Source organism: Schistocerca gregaria, chromosome 2 (genome assembly GCF_023897955.1).
Source record: "Schistocerca gregaria isolate iqSchGreg1 chromosome 2, iqSchGreg1.2, whole genome shotgun sequence".
In the NCBI taxonomy this organism is placed as follows: Eukaryota; Metazoa; Arthropoda; class Insecta; order Orthoptera; family Acrididae; genus Schistocerca; species Schistocerca gregaria.
The window spans coordinates 592,476,461-592,504,050 of NC_064921.1; the positions used below are offsets into that span (position 1 = coordinate 592,476,461).

Genomic DNA, 27,590 nt, shown 5'->3' on the forward strand with positions numbered 1-27,590 from the left:
TTTTTCGAGGATTTGGGGATTACAGTATTCAATCTTGCTACAACAGCTCTGCGTTCCCTAATCCCTGAATTGATTTTGATGTTCGTTATTGACTCAGAATTATTTGTTGCCAAGAGGTCAAGTGTGTTTTCACAACCCTTTACTATTCGCGTGGGCTCATGAACTAAATGCTCGAAATAATTTTCAGAGAATGCATTTAGCACAATTTCTGATGATATTTTATGCATACCCCTGGAATTAAACATGAATTTTTGCCAACACATCGAGGTTAAATTGAAGTCACCACCAACTATTATTGTATGAGGCACGTATGTGTTTGAAATCAAACTCAAGATTTTTCTTTGAACCTTTCAGCAACTGTATCATCTGAATTGGGAGGTCAGTAAAAGGATCCAGTTATTATTTTATTCTGGTTGCCAACAATAACCTCTGCCCATACTAACTCACAGGAAGTATTTACTTCAGTTTCACGACAAGATAAACTACTACTGACAACAACAAACACACCACCGCCAACTGTGTTTAGCCTATCGTTTCAGAACACCGTGAGGTTCTTCGCAAAAATTCTGAGCTTACATCTGGCTTTAGCCAGCTTTCGGTGCCTATAACGATTTGAGCATCAGTGCTTTCTATTAGCGCTTGGAGCTCTGGTACTTTCCAAACACAGCTACGACAATTTACAACTGTTATACCAATGGTTCCTGTATCTACGTTCTTCCTGTGTTCAGCCTGCACCGTTTGTGACTGAAGCCCTTCTTGTGTTTTCCCGAGAGTCTCTAACCTAAAAAAACGCCCAGTCTAAGCCACACAGTCCCTGGTACCCGTGTAGCTGCCTCCTGCATATAGTGGACACTTGACCTATTCCGCGGAACCCGAAACCCAACCACCCTCTGGCGCAAGTCGAGGAATCTGCAGCCTACGGTCGCAGAACTGCCTGAGCCTCTGATTCAGACCCTCCACTCGGCTCTGTACCAGAGGTCCGCAATTGGTCCCGACGACTATGCCGCAAATGGTCAGCTCTGCTTTCATCTTGCAAGCAAGAATGGCAGCCTTCACCCCTTCTGTTAGCCACTCGAAACCAGAGAGAATCTCTTCTGATCCTAAGTGACACAAATCATTAGTACCAACATGAGCAACCACCTGTGCTCTTCTTGGCACCTGGGAGGACCCTTTCCACTTCTGGAACGATTCCACCCAGTATGCACATGGAGAGCACATTGGATTTCTTACCCTTCTTGTCAGCCAAGTCCCTAAGGGGCCTCATATAACGTGCCTAACATTGGAGCTCCCAACTACCAATAATCCCACCCTCTGCAATTGCCCAGATCTTGCAGGCTGAGTGGTTTTCTTTGAAACAGGACAGCCGACAGCATCTAGCTCAGTGAGTGTCAGCCACAGACAGCACCTGGAACCTGTTTGGCAGACAAACCATGGAGGCCTTACATACGGCTGCCTGAGAAGTCTTTCACCACTTGCTTCGCCCTGGGGGCGACCTCCCACTCGACTACAGGTGAAGGGTCAGCCTTTGTGCGAGCAGTAACTGGGTTGGCCACCAGTGAGGACTGATCGGAGGACTCTGGTGTGCTGGATGTCCATTGGATCGCCATCGTCGGCCCACAACAGTGGTTCCCATCCATCGCAGTGTGTGTGTGTGTGTGTGTGTGTGTGTGTGTGTGAGAGAGAGAGAGAGAGAGAGAGAGAGAGAGAGAGAGAGAGCGAGCGAGAGAGAGATCACCGTCAGAGCCCGTCACAGGCCCCAGTCTATGCTCAGCCTCAGTTCTTTATGTGTTGCTACAGTCTTGGTGTATGTAACTGGTTCCAACTGAATGTTACTTAAATACTGTGTTCAAGTTGTTAGTGCTTCCATGTAATAAAGTGAGTTCAGGCTACTGGTCATATTGTACTTATACCGAATAACAACATTATTGGCGATGAGTGTGGTCCTGTTCTCAATGCAAATTTCTACTCTGGTTAGTCTTCTGTTTATTCTCACAATGGCTGATGGTGTTATGGAGGACATTTTATGTCAGCTGGTCAATCAGCAAGAATCATTTGCTAAGCCATTTCACCACCAATCGCAGGAGCCAGACAATCAAACTCGGGTACTTCAATCATTGGCTTCTGTTTTGTTGTAGTTGGCATGATGCTCAGTCTTTGTCACCTGCTGTTTTGCACTCCCTGACCCCATGGTTTATCTGCCTTCCTTTTCCGCATACAATGAGTTCATTGAGGAATGGGACGCATATGCGAAACATCTGCAACAACACTTTCAAGCTTTTGGGATTACTACACACATCAAAAAAAGTTTCGCATCACCTCAGTTCCGAGAGTTCCGGAACCTGTAGTGAAAATTGGAAAAGAGATCAACATAAACATCATTTCCGCCCTTTTTATTGCTCATGAAAACCACACATGCATGTTGTACCACCATACAGTGAGACCTTCAGAGGTGGTGGTCCAGATTGCGGTACACACCGCTACCTCTAACAACCAGTAGCACATCCTCTTACATTCACGCATGCCTGTATTCATTGTGGCATACTGTCCATAAGTTCATCAGGGCACTGTTCATCCAGATTATCCCACTCCTCTATGGCAATTCGGTGCAGATCCCTCAGAGTGGTTGATGGCTCACATCATCCATAACCAGCCCTTTTCAATCTATCCTAGGCATGTTCAATAGGGTTCATGTCTGGAGAACACACTGGTCACTCTAGTGGAGCGATGTCATTATCCTAAAGGAAGTCATTCACACGATGTGCATGAAGGGAGCATGAATCATCATCCATGAAGATGAATGCCTCGCCAATATGCTGCCGATATGGTTGCACTATCGGTCGGAGAATGGCCTTTATGTATCGTACAGCCATTACAGTGCTTTCCGTGACCACCAGTGGCATATGTCGGCATCACATAATACCACTCCAAAACAGCAGGTAACCTCCACATTGCTACACTCGCTGGACAGTGTGTGTAAGGCATTCAACCTGACCGGGTTGCCTCCAAACACGTCTCCGAAGATTGATTGAAGGCATATGCAACACTCATTGGGGAAGAGAATGTGATGCCAATCCTGAACAGTCTATTTGGCATGTTGTTGGGGCCACCTGTACCGCGCAGCATGCTGTCATGGTTGCAAAGATGGACCTCGCCATGGACGTCGGGAGTGAAGTTGCGCATCGTGCAGCCTATTGCGCACAGTTTAAGTCGTAATATGTCGACCTGTGGCTGCACAAAAAGCATTATTCAACATGGTGGCGTTGCTGTAAGGGTTTCTCCAAGCTGTAGGTAGTGGTCATTCACTGCAATAGTGGCCCTTAGGCTGCCTGAGTGAGGCATGTCATCAACAGTCCTTGCAAAATTGTTAATGTACACAATGTAAACTTGCTTTTGTACAAGAAAATTGATAATTTATTATCTTCATTGTTTATATCAATGTACGCATTTATTTTTTCCTGGTAAGTGCAATTAGTAAAACCTTGTATTTCAATGTATATGTACACTAAGGTCATGGCAATGTCTGAAAACTGATCTTCATGTGAACAACAAATAAATAAAAATAAATCAACGAACGCTATAACTGCGCACTGCTAACACTGCATGTAATATTACATGTTTTGAGCAAAAAATAAACTCATCTCTGTCACATCTGCTTGTTTCAACTTGTCCAAGTCTTATTGCCTACCTTTCTGAATCTCTGTCTTATCATTATAAATTCTTTCTGAAACCATTAAATGTCTCCAGATCTCTTCCATGTATACAGCTTTATTTTGTGATTTTTAAACCAAGTGATAGCAATGATTACACTGGATTCTGAGAAAAATTCTATCAGCAGCTTTCCCTTTCATTCTTTCCCTGCCATTTTCTTTCTCGTCCTTTTTCTACTACTGCATTCCAGTCCCCCATCACAATTAGACTTTCTGCTTCCTTGATGTACTGTATAATTTTTTTCATCACATTTTTTTTTTTCCAATCCCTTCATCATTTATATAACTACCTGTATTACTATGGTGGATCATGTGTCTGTCTTGGTTACAATAATCGGTTTACTATACTGTTCATAATAGTTCCTCTGCATTCTTACTATCTTACTTCATTATTAGAAGTCCTCTTGCATTACCTCTTTCTCCTTTTGTGTTGATAAGGAATAATTTGTGAAATAATTATGGTAGAAAGATCTGTAAGAAAAGACTTCAAGAAAAGTAAAAATATTTCCACTATATATCAAATATCTAATAAAAGGCACAATTAAAGTCTAAATCCAAGTTATGTGACTATTCAGAACTGTAACACAATTTGTGAAGAAGTACCAATGAATTTAAGACTCCACTTACCTTGTTATATTCTGAAATAATTCTTTAATATCTGCTGCAACAGGAAGGTGCTCAAATTCTGATGGGTCATAGGAACTGAAAACAAGCATAAGAAATAAATTAAAAATCGTAATTATTTCATCAGATGGCATGCCTGTACAATGGATATGTGCACATGTTCTCTTTGTTGTATGAAATAATGTGACTCACAGTATGCTTCTCTTGTATTTTTATTGAGCACTAGCAAGTACCTGACACACATTGCAATACCACTCACAGAAAAAAGATTGTGTTTAAATTCTGTTTACTGAAGTTTTTGTTTTCCCATTGGCTATGTACATGAATAAATTAGAATGTTTTCTATATTAAAAACAAAGATTCCAAGACTTACCAAGCGGGAAAGCGCCGGCAGACAGGCACATGAACAAAACACACACACAGAATTACGAGCTTTCGCAACTGGCAGTTGCTTCGTCAGGAAAGAGGGAGGGAGAGGGAAAAATGAAAGGATGTGGGTTTTCAGGGAGAGGGTAAGGAGTCATTCCAATCCCGGGAGCGGAAAGACTTCCCTTAGGGGAAAAAAAAGGACAGGTGTACACTCGCGCACACACACACACACACATATCCATCCGCACATATGTGCGGATGGATATGTGTGTGTGTGTGTGCGCGAGTGTACACCTGTCCTTTTTTCAAAAAATTCAAAGTATTTGACCGTGTGAATCACTCCCCATTATTAAAATACGGAATTGCAGGCAATGCCTTACGGTGGTGTAAGTCATATTTGAGGGTAGTCATAACATCAGACAAAGGAAAATATTCCTCGAAATATAGAACTGTGTCACAGAGGGTACCACAAAGATCAATGCTAGGCCCTATAATTTTTCTTTTTTTACATAAATGACTTACCCATAAATATAAATCATCACTCAGTACAGAGAGAAAATAAAAATGCACAAGAAATTCCCGAAAATGTCATAAAAATGCAAGAAAATCTAGGTGTGTGGTTCCATGTAAATGACATAAAACTACATATTTAAAAAACACAGCTTATGCAGTTTAAGACAAAACAATAAAAAATAGATGACATTCAGATTATACAACAAATTATGGAACTGACTGAAGCAGACTGTGTTAATTCTTAGGAATGCAGTTGGACAGAAATCTGTCATGGTCCTCACAAAGAGACAATTTAAAAAATAAACTTAACAGCCTGGTATTTGCTATGTTAATCTGCCATAGACACGAAAAAGCGTGTATCATAGCTACTTTAAGGCAATAATGACATATAGCACTGTCTTTTGGGGAAATGCTAGCAATTTGACAAAAATATTAACTTTATAGAAAAAGATTAAAAGAAACACGTGTAGTGCAAAGACAAGAGAATCTTGTCAGTCATTATTAAGAGATGTAAACATACTAAGTGTTCCCTCAGTGTATCTATATGAAATAATTTTTTTCACAAATAATCATCCAGAATTGTTTGTTCCAAATAACTTCTGGAACCGATATGAAAGTAGAAATAAAGAAAGTTTCATGTTTCCTACACACAAAGTTACAAAAGACAAATTTTCAAAAGATTAAAACTGATTTAGTAAAAAGAAAATTACATAGCACTCTGGTACAAACATGCTATTACTCTACTGATAAATTTTTGAATGATGATATGACCATTTGAGCAGGATAAAAACTATATATATGGTGTCCCACTTATCTTGACCACCCTCAATAACTGTTTGTCCAGATGCAAATTATAAAATGTTTCAAATGGTTCAAATGGCTCTGAGCACTATGGGACTGTAAATCTGAGGACTTAGAACTACTTAAACTTAGCTAACCTAAGGACATCACACACATCCATGCCTGAGGCAGGATTTGAACCTGCGACCGTAGTGGATGCGCAGTTCCGGACTGAAGCACCTAGAATTGCTTGGCCACAGCGGCCGGCCAAAATGTTTCAAGCAAATGATCTTTAGCCATCAGGAGGACATCAATCAGCATGGTTGTCTTCGTTGTAGCTTTGTTTTTTTACAAATATATGAACATCAGTATGACTTTTTAAAATGGCACCCTGTATTTTTTATTTGGTAATTCATTTCCTCTCCTAAAGACCTATTCAATAATGTATCACAGTGTACCATTCGCTGAAACACAATGTTATTAATTGCATAACACAACACTGACATTGACGCTCCCAGTGCTTAGTACAGGTACGGGGGATAATGGAACACATCCACATGCTGACGTTGACAGAGGACAAACGTAAACATAAGTAGAATGGACATGCGTCATTCCGTCAAACATTGTCAGTTGAAGAGTTGTGTGAGTAGAATGTACACCAACGAAGATAAGGTAGAAATGTTATTCATCTATGGGGAATGTAAGTTAGCAGAACAGTAATTGCAATGCTGTTTTCTTATGTATAGATACATTTAGTGTAGTAGTTTAGTCCTCTTAAATACTGTTGTGCAGAGTAGGCATACAGTAAAGACTGTCCTTCCTACAAACTGCATCGACATAATGTTTCAGTTGTTGTTGTTGTTATAGCTGAAGGTACGCGAAATGCTATACAGGCAGTAGAACTGTACAGAGAGCAATATCCTGACAAGAACCCACCTTCCTGATGGATGTTTTCTTGTCTTGTTGTGACGCTTCAGGAAATGGGAAGTTTCAACCGACAACAATGCAATCATTATAGCACTCGCACAGACGAAGCTGCTGGAGTTACTGTTCTTGCTTCCATTGCTATGAATCCATATGTGAGCACATGACAGCTTGAATACGAGACTGGCATTCCTAAAACCAGTGTACATCGTGTTCTTACATGTCACTGGTTGCATCCTTACCATGTACACCTACATCAAGAATTGCTTGGGAATGATTTCCATAATCATGTATAGTTCTGTCAGTCAGCACAGCAGCAAATCCTCGCCAACCCAAACTTCTTCTCCAATGTTCTTTTTACTGTACGAATGTTCCTTCAAAACAAAGGACAGGTAAATAGAAGGAACATACATTATTGGTATAGTGACAACCCATGATCAGCATCAATGGAGGGTTAACATCTGGTGTGGCATACTTGGTACTACAATCATTGGCCCTTATTTCATCAATAGTAGTCGAAACAGCACAGTGTATGCCAACTTCCTCAAACGAATTCTTCCTCCTCTTCTGGATGAAGTGCCGCTAAGAACCAGAATGCTTATGTGGTATCAACATGATGGTTGTCCAGCACATAATGCCTTGGTGCACATCATGTTCTGAACCAAAGGTATGCTGTCAGATGGATTGGTCAAGGAGGAACAGTTACTTGGACTGCTAGGTCTCCTGATTTAAATCCTCTGGACTTTTTTCTTTGGGGAAGCATTAAAGACGTTGTCTATTGTGATATTCCAACAAATACAGAGGACGTACAGGAACGTATCATGCTTACTCGTAATTCTCTTCAGCAGGCAGTAAATAATTCTTTCATTCAACAAAGTGCACCAGTGTATCGGTGTCTAGGGTCACCACTTTGAGCACCTCTGAATATTCTACTCCTGGGCAATGGTACAGGAAGTGAAAGTCAATTTTGTGTTACGTTTTTACCTGGTTTTCATTTGTTTCCTGACAACCCTAGCAAGTGAACAAGTTTGTGATCCCAGGCTCAAAGTCAATGTTGTGTTATGTAATTAATAACATTGTGTTTCATTGAATGGTACACTGTGATACATTTTTGAATAGGCCTTTAGGAGAGGAAATGAAATACTGAATAAAAAATACAGGGTGCCATTTAAAAAAGTCATGCTGCTGTTCATATCTTTGTAAAAAACATGTTGTGTTGTTGTGGTCTTCAGTCCTGAGACTGGTTTGATGCAACTCCCCATACTACTCTATCCTGTGCAAGCTTCTTCATCTCCCATTACTTACTGCAACCTACATCCTTCTGAATATGCTTAGTGTATTCATGTCTTGGTCTCGCTCTACAATTTTTACCCTCCGTGCTGCCCTCCAATGCTAAATTTGTGATCCTTGATGCCTCAGAATGTGTCATACCAACTGGTCCCTTCTTCTTGACAAGTTGTGCCACAAACTCCTCTTCTCCCCAATTCTATTCAATACCTCCGCATTAGAAATGTGATCTACCCATGTATGTAAAAACCATAGCTACAACAAAGGCAATTATGCTGACTGATGTCCCCCCTGACGGCTAAAGAACATTTGCTTGAAACACTTGGAAATTTGCATCTGGACAAACTTTTATTTAGGTGGTCAAGATAAATGGGACATCCTGTATATTTCTAGTAAATGTTGTATTCCATGTACAACCTATTATAGTTACAAGTTTGATAATTCTCCTGTAAAATAAATAAATGATTTGACATGTATGTTACAAGACAATAAATTTCTGATTCTGAAAATAGAACACATTAAAGAAATCATGCATGCACTTGAAATTAATCATCTTTCTGTCAAGTACAATTGTCTTTAACTATCCTAGGCAGAACATTTTAAATACACCTTCTGCTAGTTATAACATGAAATGACAAAAAGCGGCAATATTTAATTTTGAAAAACAGGCGTAAAAGAAAGTGTCTTCTTTAAAAAAAACTTTTTTTTAAAATTCAGGATAGTCTCATGAGCATTTCTATAGAAGTTCCCACTAATCCCTCCCTATCATCACTTCCCTGGATCCATTACATTTTATTAGTATAATACACTTCTGATGACCACAATGCTGAAACTACATTTTGACTTAAGCAGAAAATTTTTTGTCACACATAGATTATTATGATGAGCTAATCTTCCTGTACACAAGTTGGTTTGGCATTTTGTATATGCTGAGATGGCTCATGAGTGGGACTCTACTACCACCTATTGCCAAACTGTAAAACCTGCTGGTTAATTCAAGTGCTGTAGAATGATGCTAAATTAAGTGAGTTGTTTTACTGACAATGATAAAAATTCACTTTTTAATTTTCCTCTTACTTTTTACTTTGGGATACACATGTCCCATAACCTGCATCATAAATAAGAGGGTCATTGCAAAGCCATGGCAACTATTTTTTGTCTCAAAAATGGTAATGAATTAAAAAATTATAAAATATGCAGGTGGAAAGTTAGTTTGAATGTAAACATTACATGTAGTGAGGTGGATGAACACACACACTGTCATAAAGATATAGCACAAGAAAAAAATTGAAACAAATTTTATTTCAAATGTGTTTTACTGTCAGTTCCAACAGTACGCAATAGTACATAGCAGGACCTGTTACGTCTTAAGAGTCTCTCAAAATAGTCTCCCAATGAATCTATCACACATTGCCAATGCTGTGGAAGATGCCAAATATTCATTACCTCATCGTGAGTGAATCGTCGGACCTCATGCATCACTATTGTGTGTTCAAAAGCATGTTCCACGCAATGGCTCTTTCAGTTTTGGTATGAGGTGATTATCATAAGATGATAAGTCTGGCAAATATGGTGGATGCTCCACTACTTCCCATCCTCATCGCGTGAGTAGATTCCGCACACATGATGTATGGGCTCTCGCATTGTCCCGAATAACTAATGCGTCATGTAGACGTTCAGGACATTTATCCCAAATAGTCTATCATAGGTGTTTTTGCAGGAATGTGCAAAAAGTAGTATAATGCATTACAATTTTGCCCATGTGGGATTAAAGGGCACAAGATTGTTCCTATAGGCTATGATGACCATTAACTTGACAGGAGAGAGACTGCAACAAAATTTCGGGCTGTGTGGTGAAACTGGATGATGCCATTCTGTGGACTGGCATTTCAGTTCCGGCTCATAGGCCCTGGCCTAAAATTCATATATGGTGGCAATTCTCAAAAGCATAAAGTGCTAGATGCGCACAACAAGTTTCGTAATGTGTCCACTTTTCCACTGCAATTAGTGCTTGAAGCACCCATTTGCAGCAACTTTAGGCATGTGTAGCCCATTGCATAAAATCATGTAGATTATCGTCTTCTTTATACCAGAAAGGCGCTGTAATTCCCACAGTGTCTGCCTTCTGTCATGGGGGAAATGCATTCAGGGGACATGTTTTTGGAAGGGCCTAACACTTTAAGCAGGGATTGGAGTTTGTATTGGGCTTCAGTGATAGTATCACTCTGGCAGAGTTTATAGGCAGAGGAGTCAGATAACTAGCAGAGATCTTCCGCCAGGTAATCACTGCAGTTCATAACAACGGTGGTGGAACCTTTGTCAGCAGATAGGATGATTAGGTCAGGAATTGTTTTGAGGTTGTGTATGGCTGTTCTTTCTTCTACTGCAAGGTTGGTATTCTGAGTAAGGGACCAGGGGGAGGATGGTAACGATAAGTTGGAGGTAAGGAATTATGAACATTGTTTCATTTATGCTGAATTTCTGTCCAGTACTAAGTGTCACACATGGATGCCAGTCATCCACAATCAGTTTAAACAGTTGCATTTGTAGAGGACATTTTGGAACACTAAAGAAGAACCATTCACCAGCACACATGAAGTGACACAAGCATTGTGCATATCTCACGCTAATGTACAGACAGTAGTCTGAGAACAATAGATACACCTACACCAACTACAGAATATCTAGGCAATAGTAGTGGAAGACTATCCAGAACAAGTACACTTTCCACAGCAGTATTTACTGTGATACACACTCCAGACACAGTTTTCTTCTTTGGTGTTATTTACTGACAAATGTACACTCACTCAAAACAGCATTGTGAACTAGCACACTACTCATATCTGGATGGAAAAATCCACATGTGAAAGTGACTAAAAGTTCAGTGTGAACATGTGAGCTGGGATAATTTGTAACCAGAATTCCACTGTGACAGAAACACTGAATGCACAGTGGCACTTATTTCGTTACGTGCATCAGTAACATCACTGATATGTAAGCATAGGCTTACACATTTGTTGTCACTGTCAATAAAATTCTTCTGGGTGTATGATGGCATTGCCAATATGTACAATTCTCCATCAATTCAGCCACTGTCAGCACAACACTCAGAGGAACGCCATTTGTAGCAGTGGCCGAAATACTGGAGATTGTTATACATTGACAATGTGGTCACATATCTAGAAGAATGTTGCTCACATTCAATCAATGAGCTCTCTGCAGTGAAGCTGCATGTCAAAATTATTAGCCCCTTTTGTGACCTGCTGCATGGTGTGATGCTCTTGTTGGATTTCATAATAAAATGTGGAACATTGAGCCATCACCATATCGCAAATATTCTCGAACTCTGATAATCCACCGTATCAAAACCAAAAAATTTCACATTGGTTTCATTTCGAAAAATACTAAGCATTCCACAGATGCAGTATGTGCATCCACTTTACATTGCTGGCCAAAAGGTTGCATATATCTAACTAGGATACCAAACACAACCTGAAGATGGTTTGATGCCACCGTTCTCAGACTTCATGCCACACAATGCTAGAACTGTTTGTTTCATGGTATAAGTTGCAGCATGCCATACTCACACAACATACTAAACATTGTTGATATTTTTCAATAATCCTGAAATTATATGAAAAATTAAACTATTACCCTTCCAAAGTTGCAGCTTGAACATCATCATCATCATCATCTTCATCTTCATCTTCATCATCATCATCATCATCATCTTCACTATTATCAGAGTGTGCTGTGTTATGTCTCATTGGGACTCTCCTTGATGATGAGAGATGAGATGCTCTGTGATCAGCGGTATCTGCCCCCGAAGTACTGGCCTCTTGCAGCTACAACAATATAACAATAATACACATTCTCATAATTTTATATGAAATTTATTCACAATTGTGGAATCTTTCTGATATTAGTTGCATTACGTATGAAGATATCACATACTGGGGACACACAAAAATTTGTGCCAGACCAGGACTAGAACCTGGATCCGAGTCCCAGTCCAGCACAAATTTTCATGTTGCACCAATAGGTAGTATCTCCATACTTAATGTAGCTAATATCAGAAAGATTCCACAACTGTGAAAAAATTTCATAAATTTAGTAAAACTGCAAGATCACCAATGTCTGTTTCTTCAGAAGCTGTTAAAAATAAGTCATATTCTTGTATCTCCCTATTTACATTTTTGTCTTATCCTCACAGAGAAGGAACAGGACTAAAAAGGAGAAACAATTATATCATTCTTATAAAAACAGTGTCTAATTTAAATTCTGTTTAACTAACATAAGGCCAAAAAATCAGATACATTGTGTTAAGGTTTTCTATGTGGAGGCCCTGCCTGGATAGATGCAAGTGTTGCCATGCCACTTCTGAAATTTGGGAAGGCACAGTGGCCCCAGATCAAATCTGCCTGGCAGATTAATGATGAGGGCTGGTGTGCTGGCCAGCCTGGATATGGGTCCCAGGTGGTTTCTCACTTCCGACTAGGTGCATATCAGGCTGGCACCCACACTCCACCTCAGTTACAAAATTCGCACTTTGGAAAATGTTCTCACACTTTCATGAGGGCTAACACTAGACATAAACAGATAGGGTAAACAAATTCTATCCTGCAGGGGAAGCAGTGATGACAGGAAGGGCATCCATCTGTCATCTACCATTAATGTCCAAATTAACATGCTGATCCCATGAAGATATAGGATAAGTTTTTCTTTAAGGGTACAACATCAAGAAGTGGTGATTATCCCAGTTTGTATAACAGTGACTTCTCTGGAAGCCTTACACTTTATTTGAGCTAGGGAGAAGTGGGGCCAGTAGCCACTCCCGAAGGGGCAGAAGAGTGAAACCTACAAGGATACTAAAAATCACATTTGGTAAGAATAAAAATTACACCTGTTTCATAACAGCATCCTTCAATTTCAACTTTTTTAGTTAGGCACCAAGCATTGTGGACTCTTCAAGAACTGTTATTTTCGCTGCTGACAGAAGAATATTGATAAAAGGTCCAGATGTATCCATAATTGACACAACCATCAGTATAATGGAAAAGGCTTATAATTGATTCGTGGCCAACACCTTAACCCTCTCTTACAAAAACTTATATCACGCAGTTCCAAAAAATTAAAAATGGCTTACAGGTTCTAGAAGTAGTAAACAATGGTTGTCCACTACTTGAAACTCCATGGACAAAGTTTCTGAGTATCCAGATATATATACTAAATTGAGGTGGCACAATATGTGGAAAAGTTACCAAAAAAGCTCAGTTCTGCCTGCTCTATACTCAAAAATCTCTCTCACTGTGTTGATTTTCAGAAAAGATTGCTAACATACTTCATATGCTGGCACTCAATTCTGTCCTACTGAATAATCTTCTGTGATGTTGCAGCTAAGATATGTTTGTTTTACACAAGCATGCAATAAGATTGTCATGTAATGTTCAACTGAATGTCTTGTACTAGTCTCTTCAGACACCTAGGGATTCTTAAACATCAATACATACACTCCTTAATGGCATTTGTTGTTAATAACAGGATGGAATTTTGGATGAAGTTAGTAACAATTTCCATATACCAGGTGATCAAAAAGTCAGTATAAATTTGAAAACTTAATAAACCACAGAATAATGTATATAGTGAGATACAAATTGACACACATGCTTGGAATGACACGGGGTTTTATTAGCACGAAAAAAAGTTCACAGAATGTCTGACAGATGGCGCTGGACAGCAAAATGTCAGTGAGTGCGCATGACATTCGTGTATAAAAGGAGCTGTAATGAGAGAGAGAATCAGATGCAACAGCAGTCACAGTATGTTGATGTTACCTGAAAAGGCACTTTTAGTGAAGCTGTATTATCAGAATGGGAAATGTGCTAGTTCAGTGTTACGATCCTATTGCCATAGGAAGGGGATTCGAACGAGTAAAGGTCCACTGACAAATGCAGCTGTAGCGAGAATGATTTCGAAGTTTGAAGCCATGGGTTGTTTAGAACCATAGTGGCCGACCATGCACAAGGCGTAATGCTGCTGAGACATTTCAGGAATAAACGGAGACTGTAGCGGGTTTGTCTATGCACAGGGAAGTCAGCGCTCGTGCAGTCGCACATCGGACCGGCATTCCAACACTACTGTTTGGTTGGCATTAGGCGTACCCTCCGATGCTTTCCGTACAAAATCCATTGGCATTGTGAACTGTTACCTAGTGATATAGTGAAGCGTAGGGCATTTGCGGTGTGGGCCTTCCAAAAGATGGCAGAAGATGACGATTGGTTTAGTAACGTGTTGTGGACCAACAAAGCTGATTTCACGCTCTGAGGGTTTGTCAACGCCCACAACTGCAGAATGTGGGCTACCGAAAATCCTAAAACTGTCGTGGAAACTCCATTGCATGACGAGAAAGTCACGGTATGGGTTGGATGTACCACGTCTACCATTATTGGGCCTTTTTTCTTTGAGGAAATGTGTGACTCTGGTTTTGTAACTGCTACCGTGATGGGTGAGAGGTACGCCGATATGTTACAGAATTGCATCATCCCCAGCCTGGCTGATAAACACCTGCTGGAACGTACGATGTTTATGCTAGATGGCGCTCCACCCCATGTTGCTAGACACGTGAAAGATCTCTTGCATGCGTTGTTTGGTGATGATCGTGTGCTCAGCCGTCACTTTCGTCATGCTTGGCCTCCCAGGTCCCCAGTCCTTAGTCCGTGCGATTATTGGCTTTGGGGTTACCTGAAGTCGCAAGTGTATTGTGATCACCAACATCTCTAGGGATGCTGAAAGACAACATCCAACACCAATGCCTCACCATAACTCCGGACATGCTTTGCAGTACTGTTCATAACATTATTCCTTGACTACAGTGATTGTTGAGAAATGATGGTGGACATATTGACCATTTCCTGTAAAGAATATCATCTTTGCTTTGTCTTACTTTGTTATGCTAATTATTGCTATTCTGATCAAATAAAGTGCCATCTGTTGCACATTTTTTGAAATGTTGTATTTTTTTGGTTCTAATAAAACTCCATGTCATTCCAAGCATGTGTGTCAATTTGTACCTCTCTATCTACATTATTCCGTGATTAATTCAGTTTTCAAATTTATACTGATTTTTTGATCACCCGGTACTTTGAAGGTTGTATCAGTGCACCTGCCTAGAGAGGAGGGGTGGGGGGGGGGGGGGATTTATAAGCACCAAATATTTAAACATAAAGTGAAAGAATACATCACCTTCTATCTGAATATTTAAGAATCAGGAAAGTAAATTCTGAGTAACTCCAATATTTGTATGAGATTGATACTGATTTTGCCAGTAATGACAGCTATAGTGATCTGTGTAAAATTAACATGCTTTGTTTGAACCAGTCGAGTAGTACAGAAGGATGAGCAGTGTCGTTTTCCCAAAGTAGCTGCTTTTCTCCTAACATACATATGATATAAGTAGTAGTAATTATCATAATTATCTGTTTGTGTAGATTACTGCTACTCCTAATTTGTTGCTAGTATATTTAAGAAGTATGCAGTTGTTGTTGCTTCTGCCCGTTGCTGCACAACTTGACTTTTCCACACCCCTGAAGGGCCTCTTCCATGATGGGATTGTCAGAACACAATCTGTGAATCAATGAATGAATTTAATTAAAGTTAAGTTGTATGGCATGAACGGCTGAAAGCCCTGAAGGGCAGGTTCAGCCATCTAATTGGAAATGTTTTTCCCATCCTCCATGCCCAGAGGCACATTTCCATTGTGAAGTATAAGAGTTGTATCTGGAAGTGAATCTGTTAAATGCAGATGACTGTAATGGTGTGTGTGTGTGTGTGTGTGTGTGTGTGTGTGTGTGTGTGTGTGGTGGGTGGGTGGGTGGGTGGATGTGTAGCATAGTGTCGTGCTCATGTTGAAGATGATTAGAGCAGGGTGAGAATAAAATCTGCTGCTGGCGCACACCCTACTCCTCGCAAAGAGTACCAAGGGGGCCATTGAGTTTAACGTTCCCATCCAATGGTTGGACTCGCCATCAACAGTGTCACATGCCCTCACTTCATGAGGCACTGTGAAGAGTTTAGAATTTAATGCAGGACAATGGTGCAAGGACTGGTGATCAGTGACTTTACTGCATCACGTCTCCTTCCCTTGCCAGCCAAATACTGGCAGAGAAAATTTCATCCACCACCAGGAGTTGAACTGGTTTACCTCTGAGTCAAGTGCCACTGCTCAACTGTGTGTTAGCAACTTTGGCTATAGAGGTGGTAGTGAACGGATGAAAATGCACGAAAATCATCAAAGTTGGGCACCTTTAAGAAATAATGCAATCTGAAATTGGTTCCTACACATGATATATAACTGCGCAGAAATACAAATCTAAGAGTGTAGATGTTGTAGTATGACAAAGATTGAGCTATCATACTGTTGTCCTTCCAACTTATGTGATCATAGGTGAGCAGATAATATAATACAGATAATGCGTTATGTCATACGTATACCTAATTTGATTTTAATACATAAGTTGAATAAAAAACATCATCAGTGGCAACCAAAGACTCAAAGACTTCCAGTATAAGGAGTCACCCTCATTCTGCCAATGACGTTGTCAAAGAAGTGGAGGATGGAAGAGTTTCAGGGCAATCTCTTGCGCTTTGGAAGGGAAACTGGCCTTAAAATCTGGAAGAAACAGGAATGATCAATGGAAATAGGATGGAGATGGCAATGGAAATCACTGTATTAAAGACACAAAATGTGTACCTACAGGACATGTGGCCAGTAAATAAAAGAAGTGTCATGATAGTCTCTTTATTGGAGAATTATTCTAGATTAGTCCCCCATTGGGATCTCTGGAAGGGTATTGCCAAGGGGGAGAGGGGAAAGAAGGGGGGGGGGGGGGTAATGAGAGAAAGACAGAATAACCATGAAAAGGTAATATTCTACATGACATGAGTGTGGAATGTCATAAGTTTGGACATGGTAGGGAAGCTACAAAATCTGAAGAGGGAACTGAAAAGGCTCATTCTAGATTCACTGAAATGAAATAGAAAGAAGATAAGGATTTCTCGTCAGACAAATATAGGGTAATATCAACAGCAGCAGATAATAGTGTAAAGGAGTAAAATTCCTTCTTAATATGAAGGTAGGACAGAGAATGAGTTATTGTGAACATTTCAATGATAGGGTTGTTCTCATGAGAATCAACAGCAAACCATAGATGACAATAATAGTTCAGGTATATATGATGATGTCACAAACAGAACACAAAGAGACAGAGAAAATACGTGCAAATGCTTAGTGGTAATTCATTATGTAAAGGGAGATGATAATCTAATAATCATGAGGGATTAGGACATTGTAGCAGGGGAAGGAATAGAAGAGTCACTGGACAATATGGGCTTTGTGGTAGGAATGAGAGAGGAGAGTGACCGAGTTCTGTAATAAATGATAGTTAGTAACAGTGAATATACTGTTCAAAAGCCACAAGGGGAGGAGGTATCCATGGAAAAGGCCTAGAGACATCGGAAGATTAGAGCTGGTTTACATCACAGTGAGACAGAGATTCCAAAATCAGATGTTGGATTCTAAGCTATATCCAGGAGCAGATATAGTCTCAGATCACGATTTAGTAATGACGATAGTAGATTGAAGTTTGAGTGAATCATCAGGAAAAACCAGTGTGGAACAAAATAGGATACTGGTGTACTGATGAATGATGAGGCAAGTTCAAAGCTCTAGAAGGCAAAATGCCACATTACACAATTCAGTTGAAGAGCAATGGATATCTCTAAAAAAGGCAGTCACAGAAATTTGGCAGACAAGCATAGGTGTAAGGAAGATAATTGCTAAGAAACGCTGATCAACATAAGCAATATTTCAGTTGATTGACAAATGAAGGAATGTGGCAATATAAGTTATTTATGGCAAAATAAGTGTGAAGTGCAGAGAAGTTAATGTGAACTGGCTGCAGGAAAATTGAGAATAAATCAAAATGGAAATGGTCATCATGACTGATTCAGCATATATAAAAGTCGACTGATTCAGCATATGTTAAAGTTACGACAACCAAGAAATCAATAATGGTCCACGAACGACAGGAATATAGCAACAGAAATCACTTAGGATTGACATATATAGGAAGTGCAGGGAAGCCAAGACACAATGCCTGCAGGAAAACTGTGAAGAAAAAAGAAAGCTATGGTCATTAAAAGGACTGATATAGCATATCGACAAGTGAAAACAAACTTCGGTGAAATTAAAAGCAAGGCATTCACATTAAAAGTGCAATGGGAATTCCACTGTTGAAAGCAGAGGAGAGATTGGATAGATGTAAAGAATACACTGAAGTCCTCTATGATGGGTAGGAACTGTTTGATGAAATGATAAAAAAGAAATGGGAGTTGATACAGAAGATATAGGGAATCCAGTATTGGAATCTTAGTTTGATAAGGCTTTGGAAAACTTGCAGTCAAATAAAACAGAAGGGATAGATAACTGGAATTTCTAAAATACTTTTTGAGGGGGGGGGGGGGGGGGGGATGGTAACCAAATGACTATTCAAGTTAATGTGTATAGTCTATGGTAATCGAGACTTGTCATCAGACTTTCAGAAAAATACCAGCCAGACAACCCTGAAAACAGAAAGAACAGGTAAAGTGCGATGTTTATTGCACAATGAGCTTAATATCTAAGGCATCAAAGTTGGTAACATGAATAAAATATAGGAGAACGGAAAATAAAATTGAAGAGTTGTTAGAAGGGGGTCACAGTTTGGCTTTCAGACAGGTGAAGGCACCAGACTGGCAGTCATGACACTGCACTTGATAATTGAAGCAAGATTTAAGAAAAATCAAGAGACAGTCATTAGACATGTTGACTCACAAAAAGCAGTCAATAATTTTAAATGGCTTAAGACATTCAAAAACTGTGAGAAAAACAGGAGTAAGCTATCAGGAAAGACAGGTAACATGCAATTTGTACAAGAATCAAGAAGCAACAATAAGAATGGAAGATGAGAACAAAGAACTCGGATTAAAAAGGCTGTTGGACAGGACTGCATTATTTTGCCTCTATTATCCAGTTTAAACTTCCATGAAGCCATGATGGAAATAAAAGAAATGTTCAAGAGTGGGTTTAAAATTCCTGGTGTATAGAAATCAATGATAAGATTTGCTGATTCCATTGTTATCTCAAGTGAAAGTGAAGAAGAGTTACAGGACCTCTTGCATTGTATGAATAGTCTAATGAATACAGAAAATCAACTGAGAGTAAACAGTAAAAAGATACGTAATGAGTAGTAGCAAAAATGAGTTTAGCATCAAAGTTAGCATCAAAATTGGTGACTAAAATGTACACGAAGTTAAGGAATGCTGCTACTTTGGAAGTAAAATAACACATGATGGGCAAAGCAAGGAGGATATAAAAAGCAGACTAGCACAGGTAAAGAAGGAATTCCTGGCCAAAAGAAGTCTATTAATATCAAACATAGGCCTTAGTTTAAAGAAGAAATTTCTGAGAATGATGTCTGGAGCACAGCATTATACAGTAGTGAACCATGGACTGTGGGAACACTGGAAAAGATGAGAATCAAAGCATTTAGATGTGGTGCTATAGAAGGATGCTGACTATTAGGTTGACTGGAAAGATAAGGAATGAGACCACCTTGACCTTGCCATAAGCTACAGTGGTCACAAGAAGACTCTACTGTTCAGGCCTCCATGTTCACTATATTAAAAATGGAAAAATCTAGCAAGCTCAAAAACACACATGATATGATGAGGTTCTGCACAAACCTTGTAACTGACTTCACCTGCAGCAGCTGCTGTTATATAATATACAGAAAAGTCAAGTTGATATTATATGGAAGTTGCATATAAAATACCTGAAGAATAAATAATTTGTGTTTTTCAAATTCTACAGAGTGGTCCAAAACAGTCTGAAAAGCTTTAAGGTGATTGCAGGGTAGGATGTACTGAGAAATAATTGTTAAGGAAAAAATTTGATATGTCCTGCTGTTTCTAATTTAATTAGCATTGAAGGTAGCCAATTAGGCCATTGCACATGAAATTTCAAGCAGCCTGCCAAATATAGATAATGTCAATTGCTCTCATAGCATTGATGATACTGCACGAGACTGTTCAGCATTTGACTTGGGCTTGACCATTGCTACCGTCCGATGTCTAATTTTTGTATTGCTCTCTTGTTTGGCTTTAGGACCAAATGGAGAACACATTTGGTGACATGATCCCTGGCAAGCCACTTGAATTTGCACTCGCAGAAGAACACATGTGGTGACATGATCCCTGGCAAGCCACTTGAATTTGCACCCACAGTGGCCTGATTGGTTAACTTCAATGTTAATTAACTCAGAAACAGCACAACAGATTGAATTTTTTTCTTAACAATTATTTATCAGCACAACCTGTCCTGCATCACCCTTAAATCTTCTCAGATTGTATATGACCATCCTGACAAAACATGGAAATGGCGCAACCTGTCAATTTTTTTCCTTACAAAAAGGAAAGTTGCCACTCAGCATATAGCGGAGCTGCTGAGTCACAGATAGGTACTACAAAAAGACTGTCACAAATAAAGCTTTCAGCGCACGTGGCCTTCATAAAAAATAGATGACCTTCACAAAAATAGACCACACACACACACACACACACACACACACACACACACACACTCACAGAAATGCAACTCACACACGACTTCTGTCTCAGGCAACTGTAGCCACACAGTTGCCTGACACTGCAGTCATGTTTGTGTGAGTTGTGTTTGCATAAGTGTGTGTGTGTGTGTGTGTGTGTGTGTGTGTGTGTGTGTGTGTGTGTGTGTGTGTGTGTGGGAGAGAGAGAGAGAGAGAGAGAGAGAGAGAGAGAGAGAGAGAGAGAGAGAGAGAGAGATCTATTTTTGACAAAGCCCTTACTTGCCGAAAGCTTTATTAGTGAAAGTCTTTTTGTTGTGCCTATCTGTGACTCAGCATCTGCACTATATGGTGAGTGGCAACTTTCCTTTCCATTGTTTAATTTTTTTTCTTAATTATTTCTCAGCACAATCTACTTTGAAACACCCTTATAAGCTTTTTAGACTGTTTCTAACCACCTTTATAGCTCTTGTGAAATTTTTTGGAAGGTTTGTCTGCGTGAAAGCAAAATAATGATGATAAAACTCACTAATAATTCAGCAGATGCACATTAGGTTCTGTTTTAAATGATATAATACCTGTTAGTTCCCATTGAAATTGGGGAGGGGAGGGGGGAGGAGGGGGGGAGTTGGAGATGTCTCTGGTATTTAACCACCAAGCAAAGTTACATCTTTTGTAACATTCTTATATTTTTGTTTGCTAAAATCTTCTATATCTTGAAATAACCTGCACTCTATTAATCCCAATGATTTATTACTGAAAAGATATTTAAGAATTCAAAACAGACACTTAGTAAGAATTTGTGGTGTACAATCCAGTAAATATCTAACAATTATCACTATTCAGCATAAAAGGAAAGACTTGTTTGAACAAACATATCATACATTGTCAGGCAAACACCACAATCTACACCTGTACCTTTGATGAGGTACATGTTGAGTGTCAATCCTGCATTTTCTATGGTTATACGAGTAGAAATGAATGAAAATCATTAATGAGGTAAACTGCAAAATCTCACCTGAATCCCTCAGGAATTCAAAACACATCAAAGCATCAAAAGAATAAAAGTGTAAGAGTCTGTTTACTAATGGAATGAGATGATATGGGTCTCTGCATTATACATATAAGACAATGATGAACAGTTTAAACTATGCACTTGATCTTCTGTTTAACATAGGCCACAATTCATAACCACTGTTCTTCCATATGAACATATCTTGTGCACTGACTTGATGCTTTTGCTGAACATGAAAGCAGCAGTCAAGGCATTGACTTGCTATCAGGACAAACATGGTTCAAATTCCTATCTGGACATCTAGACTGAATTTTAAATCATTGAGTAAACAGGCCATAGGACAGGCCCTTTTAAAGTAACTCGGGCAATATTTTCTCCTTCCTTGTAAAATATTAGTAAATGCTCCACCTTCATCACTGATAGGATGTTAATATCTAACTATCCTTTTCCCTTTTTCAATGCTTCTATCTGCCACAAACACTAAATGGAAATTTGCTTTACTGATTCATGACATGTTAAATTTGGGAGAAAATGTTAAATTTGTAGGACATGGAAATTGATGTGGGAGTAAAATTGGTAAAAGAGCAGAATAAAACCAATGAAGAAATAAACAAACTGAAAGGGAGACAAGAAATTGAAATTCATGAAATCTTGGAAAAACAGGAACTACAAGATGAAAAACAGCTGAAATGAGTAGGTGATATAGAGGCATAGATGCAGGTAAATATGCAATAGCAAAATTAAGTTCCTTTATGCTTAAGTCAAAAAGAATGTTGCCAGCATAAGATAAGAAGTACAACAGATGGAGGAAAAATTTGCAGAGCAAGCAGTAAGTAACAAATTGCACCTAGGAAAAGCTCTGTAAGTAGGCAAACTGCTCTGATAGCAAGAAATGACACTCAAGTCAGTCGAATTCACACACAGTTGCAAAAGTTAATAGGTTCCTTCCGGAAGCAAAATTACACCCTCCATGGATTGTTACCAGAAATATGGAATGATAAGACAAAAAACTGCTTATGTCACCAAATAAATGAATGACAAAGCATATAACTGGTGCAAGCACTTGGAAAATACACATTTAATGTGATCTAAATTTGAAAACCTGTTTTTGAATAAAGACTGGCCTACAAGCAACAAGGATTATATATTAAATTCAATATGTATTACCCCCTGTCATCGATCTCATTATGGAACATATAGTGAGTTTCTGGAAGAACTCGAACGGACTCAGTATCTAGACGTGCAACATAGTGTAGTGGGTAATGCAAAGAGTTCCATCCAACATATGCAACCATTTAATAGGCAGAATAATAGAAACAGTGGAACAGGCATGAGAAATATTCATGCAGGTTGAACACAAAGAGACACAGCTGGATGCCCAGAGAGAAAACAGACGGTGGTGGACAACAAAACGGGGCACACAGAGAAATAGGAAGAGATCATAAGATGGCTTCCAACATTTGGGGAAAAAAAAAAAAAAAAAAAAAAAAAAAAAAAAAAAAAAAAAAAAAAAAAACCAATGGCAAAGAACAGTCAATGACGCAGCAGATATCCCAAGAAACAGACAAGAGAGAAGACGGCACAGTATGTGTGAAGAAAAATATGAAGTGTGGCAGCTGAGAATGGACGTGAACCAGTTAGCCATTGAGGACATCGGAGATGCTTTGTAGTTTCAGGAGGGGCCTGCTGTGGAACAAATGTTGTGGGGCCACACAAGCAGCTAGTAATGAGAAAAAAATTGCCTCATAAGAATAAAACAATTGAAGAGGAACAAGGAGACCTGCTAGAGAAGGAAATGTATTAAAGGATTAAGGTGGTAATCACTCCAGTACTTGAGGTTCAGCTACGTGAGTGAACAACAAAATCCTTACTTGATTTGGAAGGCAGCTGTGTGCAATAGCAAGTAGTGCATACAACAAAATTATTTAATACAGGAATAGAAATACCAGATTTACCAGCTAGTGGCTTCATAATAAAATGAGCTGTTGGCAAGTATGGGAAACTTATTAAATACTAAGTGTTGTTGGACTTAAAATTGAGGGAGAATTATATCGCATTGATGCTGTTATTTGCAAGAAGAAATTATTATTGGATCAGAGTGGTGATGGAGCATCAAGCAGAAATAATCTGTGATAGGTGTGGTTTTGGCACCTCCTGATTTGGTGCACAGGAATGAGTCAATATGGACTGAGAGCGCATACCAAACAGATTGCAGACATGTGGGGTGTGCATAATCATGCACCAAAGGACAGGAACTAGGTGATTTTTGTGTATTTTTGTTTGCAATAATAAAAGACAATACTTTGACTACCGCACGAAACCAATGTCTCACCCCATGAAATTTCCATAGTTTTGGTACCCTGAAGACAAATATTCACAGGCATTAATGAGCTTCAGATAAAGAGGTCGATGCCTGAGTACAATCATCATTCCATAGGCAACCATAGACATTTTTCCATGAAGGCATTGACTATTTCGCCTCACAGCGGGAAAAATATCACTGCTGTTTGAGTCAATAGTAGATATCACAGAGACCCTTTTCTCTAAACACCAAGTATAATTAACTCAATATGAACAGCTTACAATTTCCAGAAAACTTTCTCATCATGTTTATTGATTTACTGAACTAGTTATGAGCAGATATGAGAATATGAGTTTGATAGGGCACATGTCAAGTAGGCACATAGTTATGAACTTCATTACTGTGATAAATATACCTTGGGAGTAAGACTATCCACAAATGCTGTAAAACAAATCAACAGTCCAATGCCATACTAAAACTACAGCAAACCAAAATAATTCAAGATTCAGAAACAACTTTTAATCTAAATAATAGGTAGGAAGTCTTACAACAGGCAGAGCACTGGTGAAGATCCTTCTTGGAGCCTCAGAGCAAAACATGGCTTAAATGTATCACCACTCTTCAAACCAGTCAAAAGTATTTTAAAACTTGAAAATTTCATTTCAGCACACTGCTTGTAATCTAAAACAAAGGCAGCAAAAATGAACAGAGGGGGTGGACATATATCAAGAAACTACAAATACATATACACCCGTGGGAAAGATGGAAGAAAAGTAAATAAACAGTTTATTATTTCAAAAGAAACTGCCATAACCATTAATATATGTATCCCACTGTGAAAAAAGATGGTCAATGCCTAACAAAAAAATCTATGTGGTGGCCTAAGAAACCTTGGTTATAGCCAGGTGTACACCTTTTCATCTGAAGCAAATCAATGGCCACAAATGTATTTTCAGGGCATGAAAAATATGGAAATTGCATGGGGAGAGGTTGGGACAGTATGGAGGACGTGTAAGAGCATCCCAGCAAATCTTCTACAGCGTAATCAAAACAGCCTTGGCAACATGTAGGCAGGCCCACATATTCCCAAAGTTGTTTTGATTATGCTGCAGATGTTTTGCTGGAAAGCCTTTATACATCCTCTTTACAGTCCCAATCTCTCCCCATGAAATTTCCATAGTCTTGGTGCCTCAAAGAAAGTCATTCATGGCTGTCAATGTGCTTCAGATAAGGAGGTGGATGCCTGGGTACTACCATGGTTCCATAGGCAACCACAAACATTTTTCCATGAAGGCATTGACCATTTCATCTTGCAGTGGGAAAATGTGTTAAGAGTTATGGTAATTACTTTTGATACAATAAACAATTTATTTACTTTTTCCATCTTTTTCATTTCCATTCGCCTGCCCCTTGTAATTGACTTATCAGATAATCCATATTGAAGTTTGGAAATACCCCTACTACTGCTCCTTTTGTGCAATCATACTTGTTTCATTCCCAAATTTGACACTATACTTTGGTTGCTATAAATTATCTAGTCTGAATGACACTGTTCATTAATCAGTTAATCCACTAATTAAAATTTGCTCAAATTATCTAATTTTCAATGTGGCAACTGTACTCATAAAGAGGTAATTCACAGTGTACACGTACAAAATAGTTAAGTAATCTTTTGTACATTATTGACTCACTACAAATTTTGTAAAACCAAGGCTTTGTTAAAACATATAGCTCATTCAAATTAATAAATTCTAACCAGCAGTTTTACAAACAAACAAATAATTTCTAAAATACAGACGTATTCATACACAAGTCTTCAAATGACACACTCCCTGCAAAAACCTCCAGTCTGGAACCAATCAGTGCACAACCTACACCCCCATGAAAGTCTGTTATCGATCAACATCATGTGGTAACTTTGTATTATCCTTTGTGAACTGCTTTGATTAATTCTGTAAGTAACTTCTATTCTGGTCACGTCTTTATGTCAGCAACACGAACATCTATTTATTTCTATGAGTGATAAGGAAGTTTATGAAGTTCAGTGACTGTAATCAAAAGCCAATTTTGATATTCAACTGTGAGGCTTCAGACGTGACTGTAGATAATTTGCCACTGTTAAACTAAAACAATGCTGAAGGTGCCTACCTGTGAAAATTATTTTATGCGAGAGGCAAAACTGGTCATTATGTAGTTAATAGCGGCAATAAAAGTGGAACAAGTCATATTAATTAAAATTTGTGTGGTGTACGTTATTGGGATATTTCCCATAAAACCATTTTTACAGCAATCCAACAAACTTTTACCAATGAGACACGAAGTCCAGCATAGAATTCACCAGTAGATGTTTCAAACATACTTGCAATTCAAATCAAACAAACAGCGAAATAAGGTGACATCTATCTTAAAGAGATTGGCATCAGTTCCAATGAAGTACACTATTACAAATTCTCATGTGTTGTGTACAGACATATGACATAAGTACAAATGTATTCTTAATGAGGAAAGTGTGAATAACTTGGGTATATGCAGCAGACACACATATTACAAAGATCGGAGAAACTACACAAGAAAACAGTTAGGTCTGCAGCTAATTTTTGTGACAAGATAATCCTGCAAAAAATCATTAGGAGAACTAAATATGAGGTTGTATCTAAAAGTTCTCAAAATGTGAATTCTGTGCACTAATGGTTGGCAACTGGCATATCAGAAAATGTTCAGAAGTGAAGGTTCTGATTTTGAATGATCATAGGCAGACCACACGGGACTTCTGCAACACTTTGGAAATAAGTTATGGTAAGTGTGAATGTTTCTGTCAGAAGAATCAAACCCAAGGATGACTGTGACAAAATTTGTACAACTGATTCAAGACAATCAGGAACAACATTGTACAGAATTCTGTACGGAACATAAACAACTACTTCTAGTTGATCCACACATTTGTTCAAAGCTTAGCATTGGTGGCAAAATTTGGGTTTATGGCTACAGCTCTGAAACTAAGCAGAAATCATTGTAATGGAAGGGTTCTTCACGCCAGCCAAAAAATATCAACAAGCCAAGAGTAAAAAAGTCAGTGTCAATCATGACAACATACAGCCTACATTATTCAGGAATTTTTGACTAAAAACAAGGTAACAACTGTTGCTCACTAGACTTGTCTGTATGTGACTTCTTCCTCTTCCCAAAGATGAAAGGCACATTGAAGTGGTGAAGATATGATACGACGGAGGAGATACAAATGGAACTGCATAAGTATTAAACATCCAAAGAGAGAGTTCCAGAATGCATTTCAAAGTGGCAGAAGCATTGACTGATATAGTTGCTTCCATGGAGACTACTTTGAAGGAGATTGGTCAGAATAAGATGTAACTAAGGCACAATAATTTTAATTAACTTATGTTGTGAACTATAGGATACCACCTTGTGCATTA

The 27,590-nt window shown here is 38.8% G+C and overlaps 1 protein-coding gene across 5 annotated transcripts in view; it reads right to left on the reverse strand.

Annotated features, from left to right (window-relative positions):
• LOC126334230 (intraflagellar transport protein 46 homolog) overlaps positions 1-27,590 on the reverse strand; it is a 138,066-nt gene that overhangs the window by 79,215 nt on the left and 31,261 nt on the right. For 4 of the 5 annotated variants that reach the window (XM_049996812.1, XM_049996811.1, XM_049996815.1 and 1 more), the window contains 2 exons: positions 11,859-12,049; positions 4,335-4,409 (listed from right to left, as the gene is read on the reverse strand). In XM_049996812.1, coding sequence (XP_049852769.1) covers positions 4,335-4,409; positions 11,859-12,049 — 266 coding nt within the window. Of the gene's footprint in view, positions 1-4,334; positions 4,410-11,858; positions 12,050-24,707; positions 24,762-27,590 lie in introns of those variants that run through there. The other variant, XM_049996816.1, reaches the window with a different exon arrangement.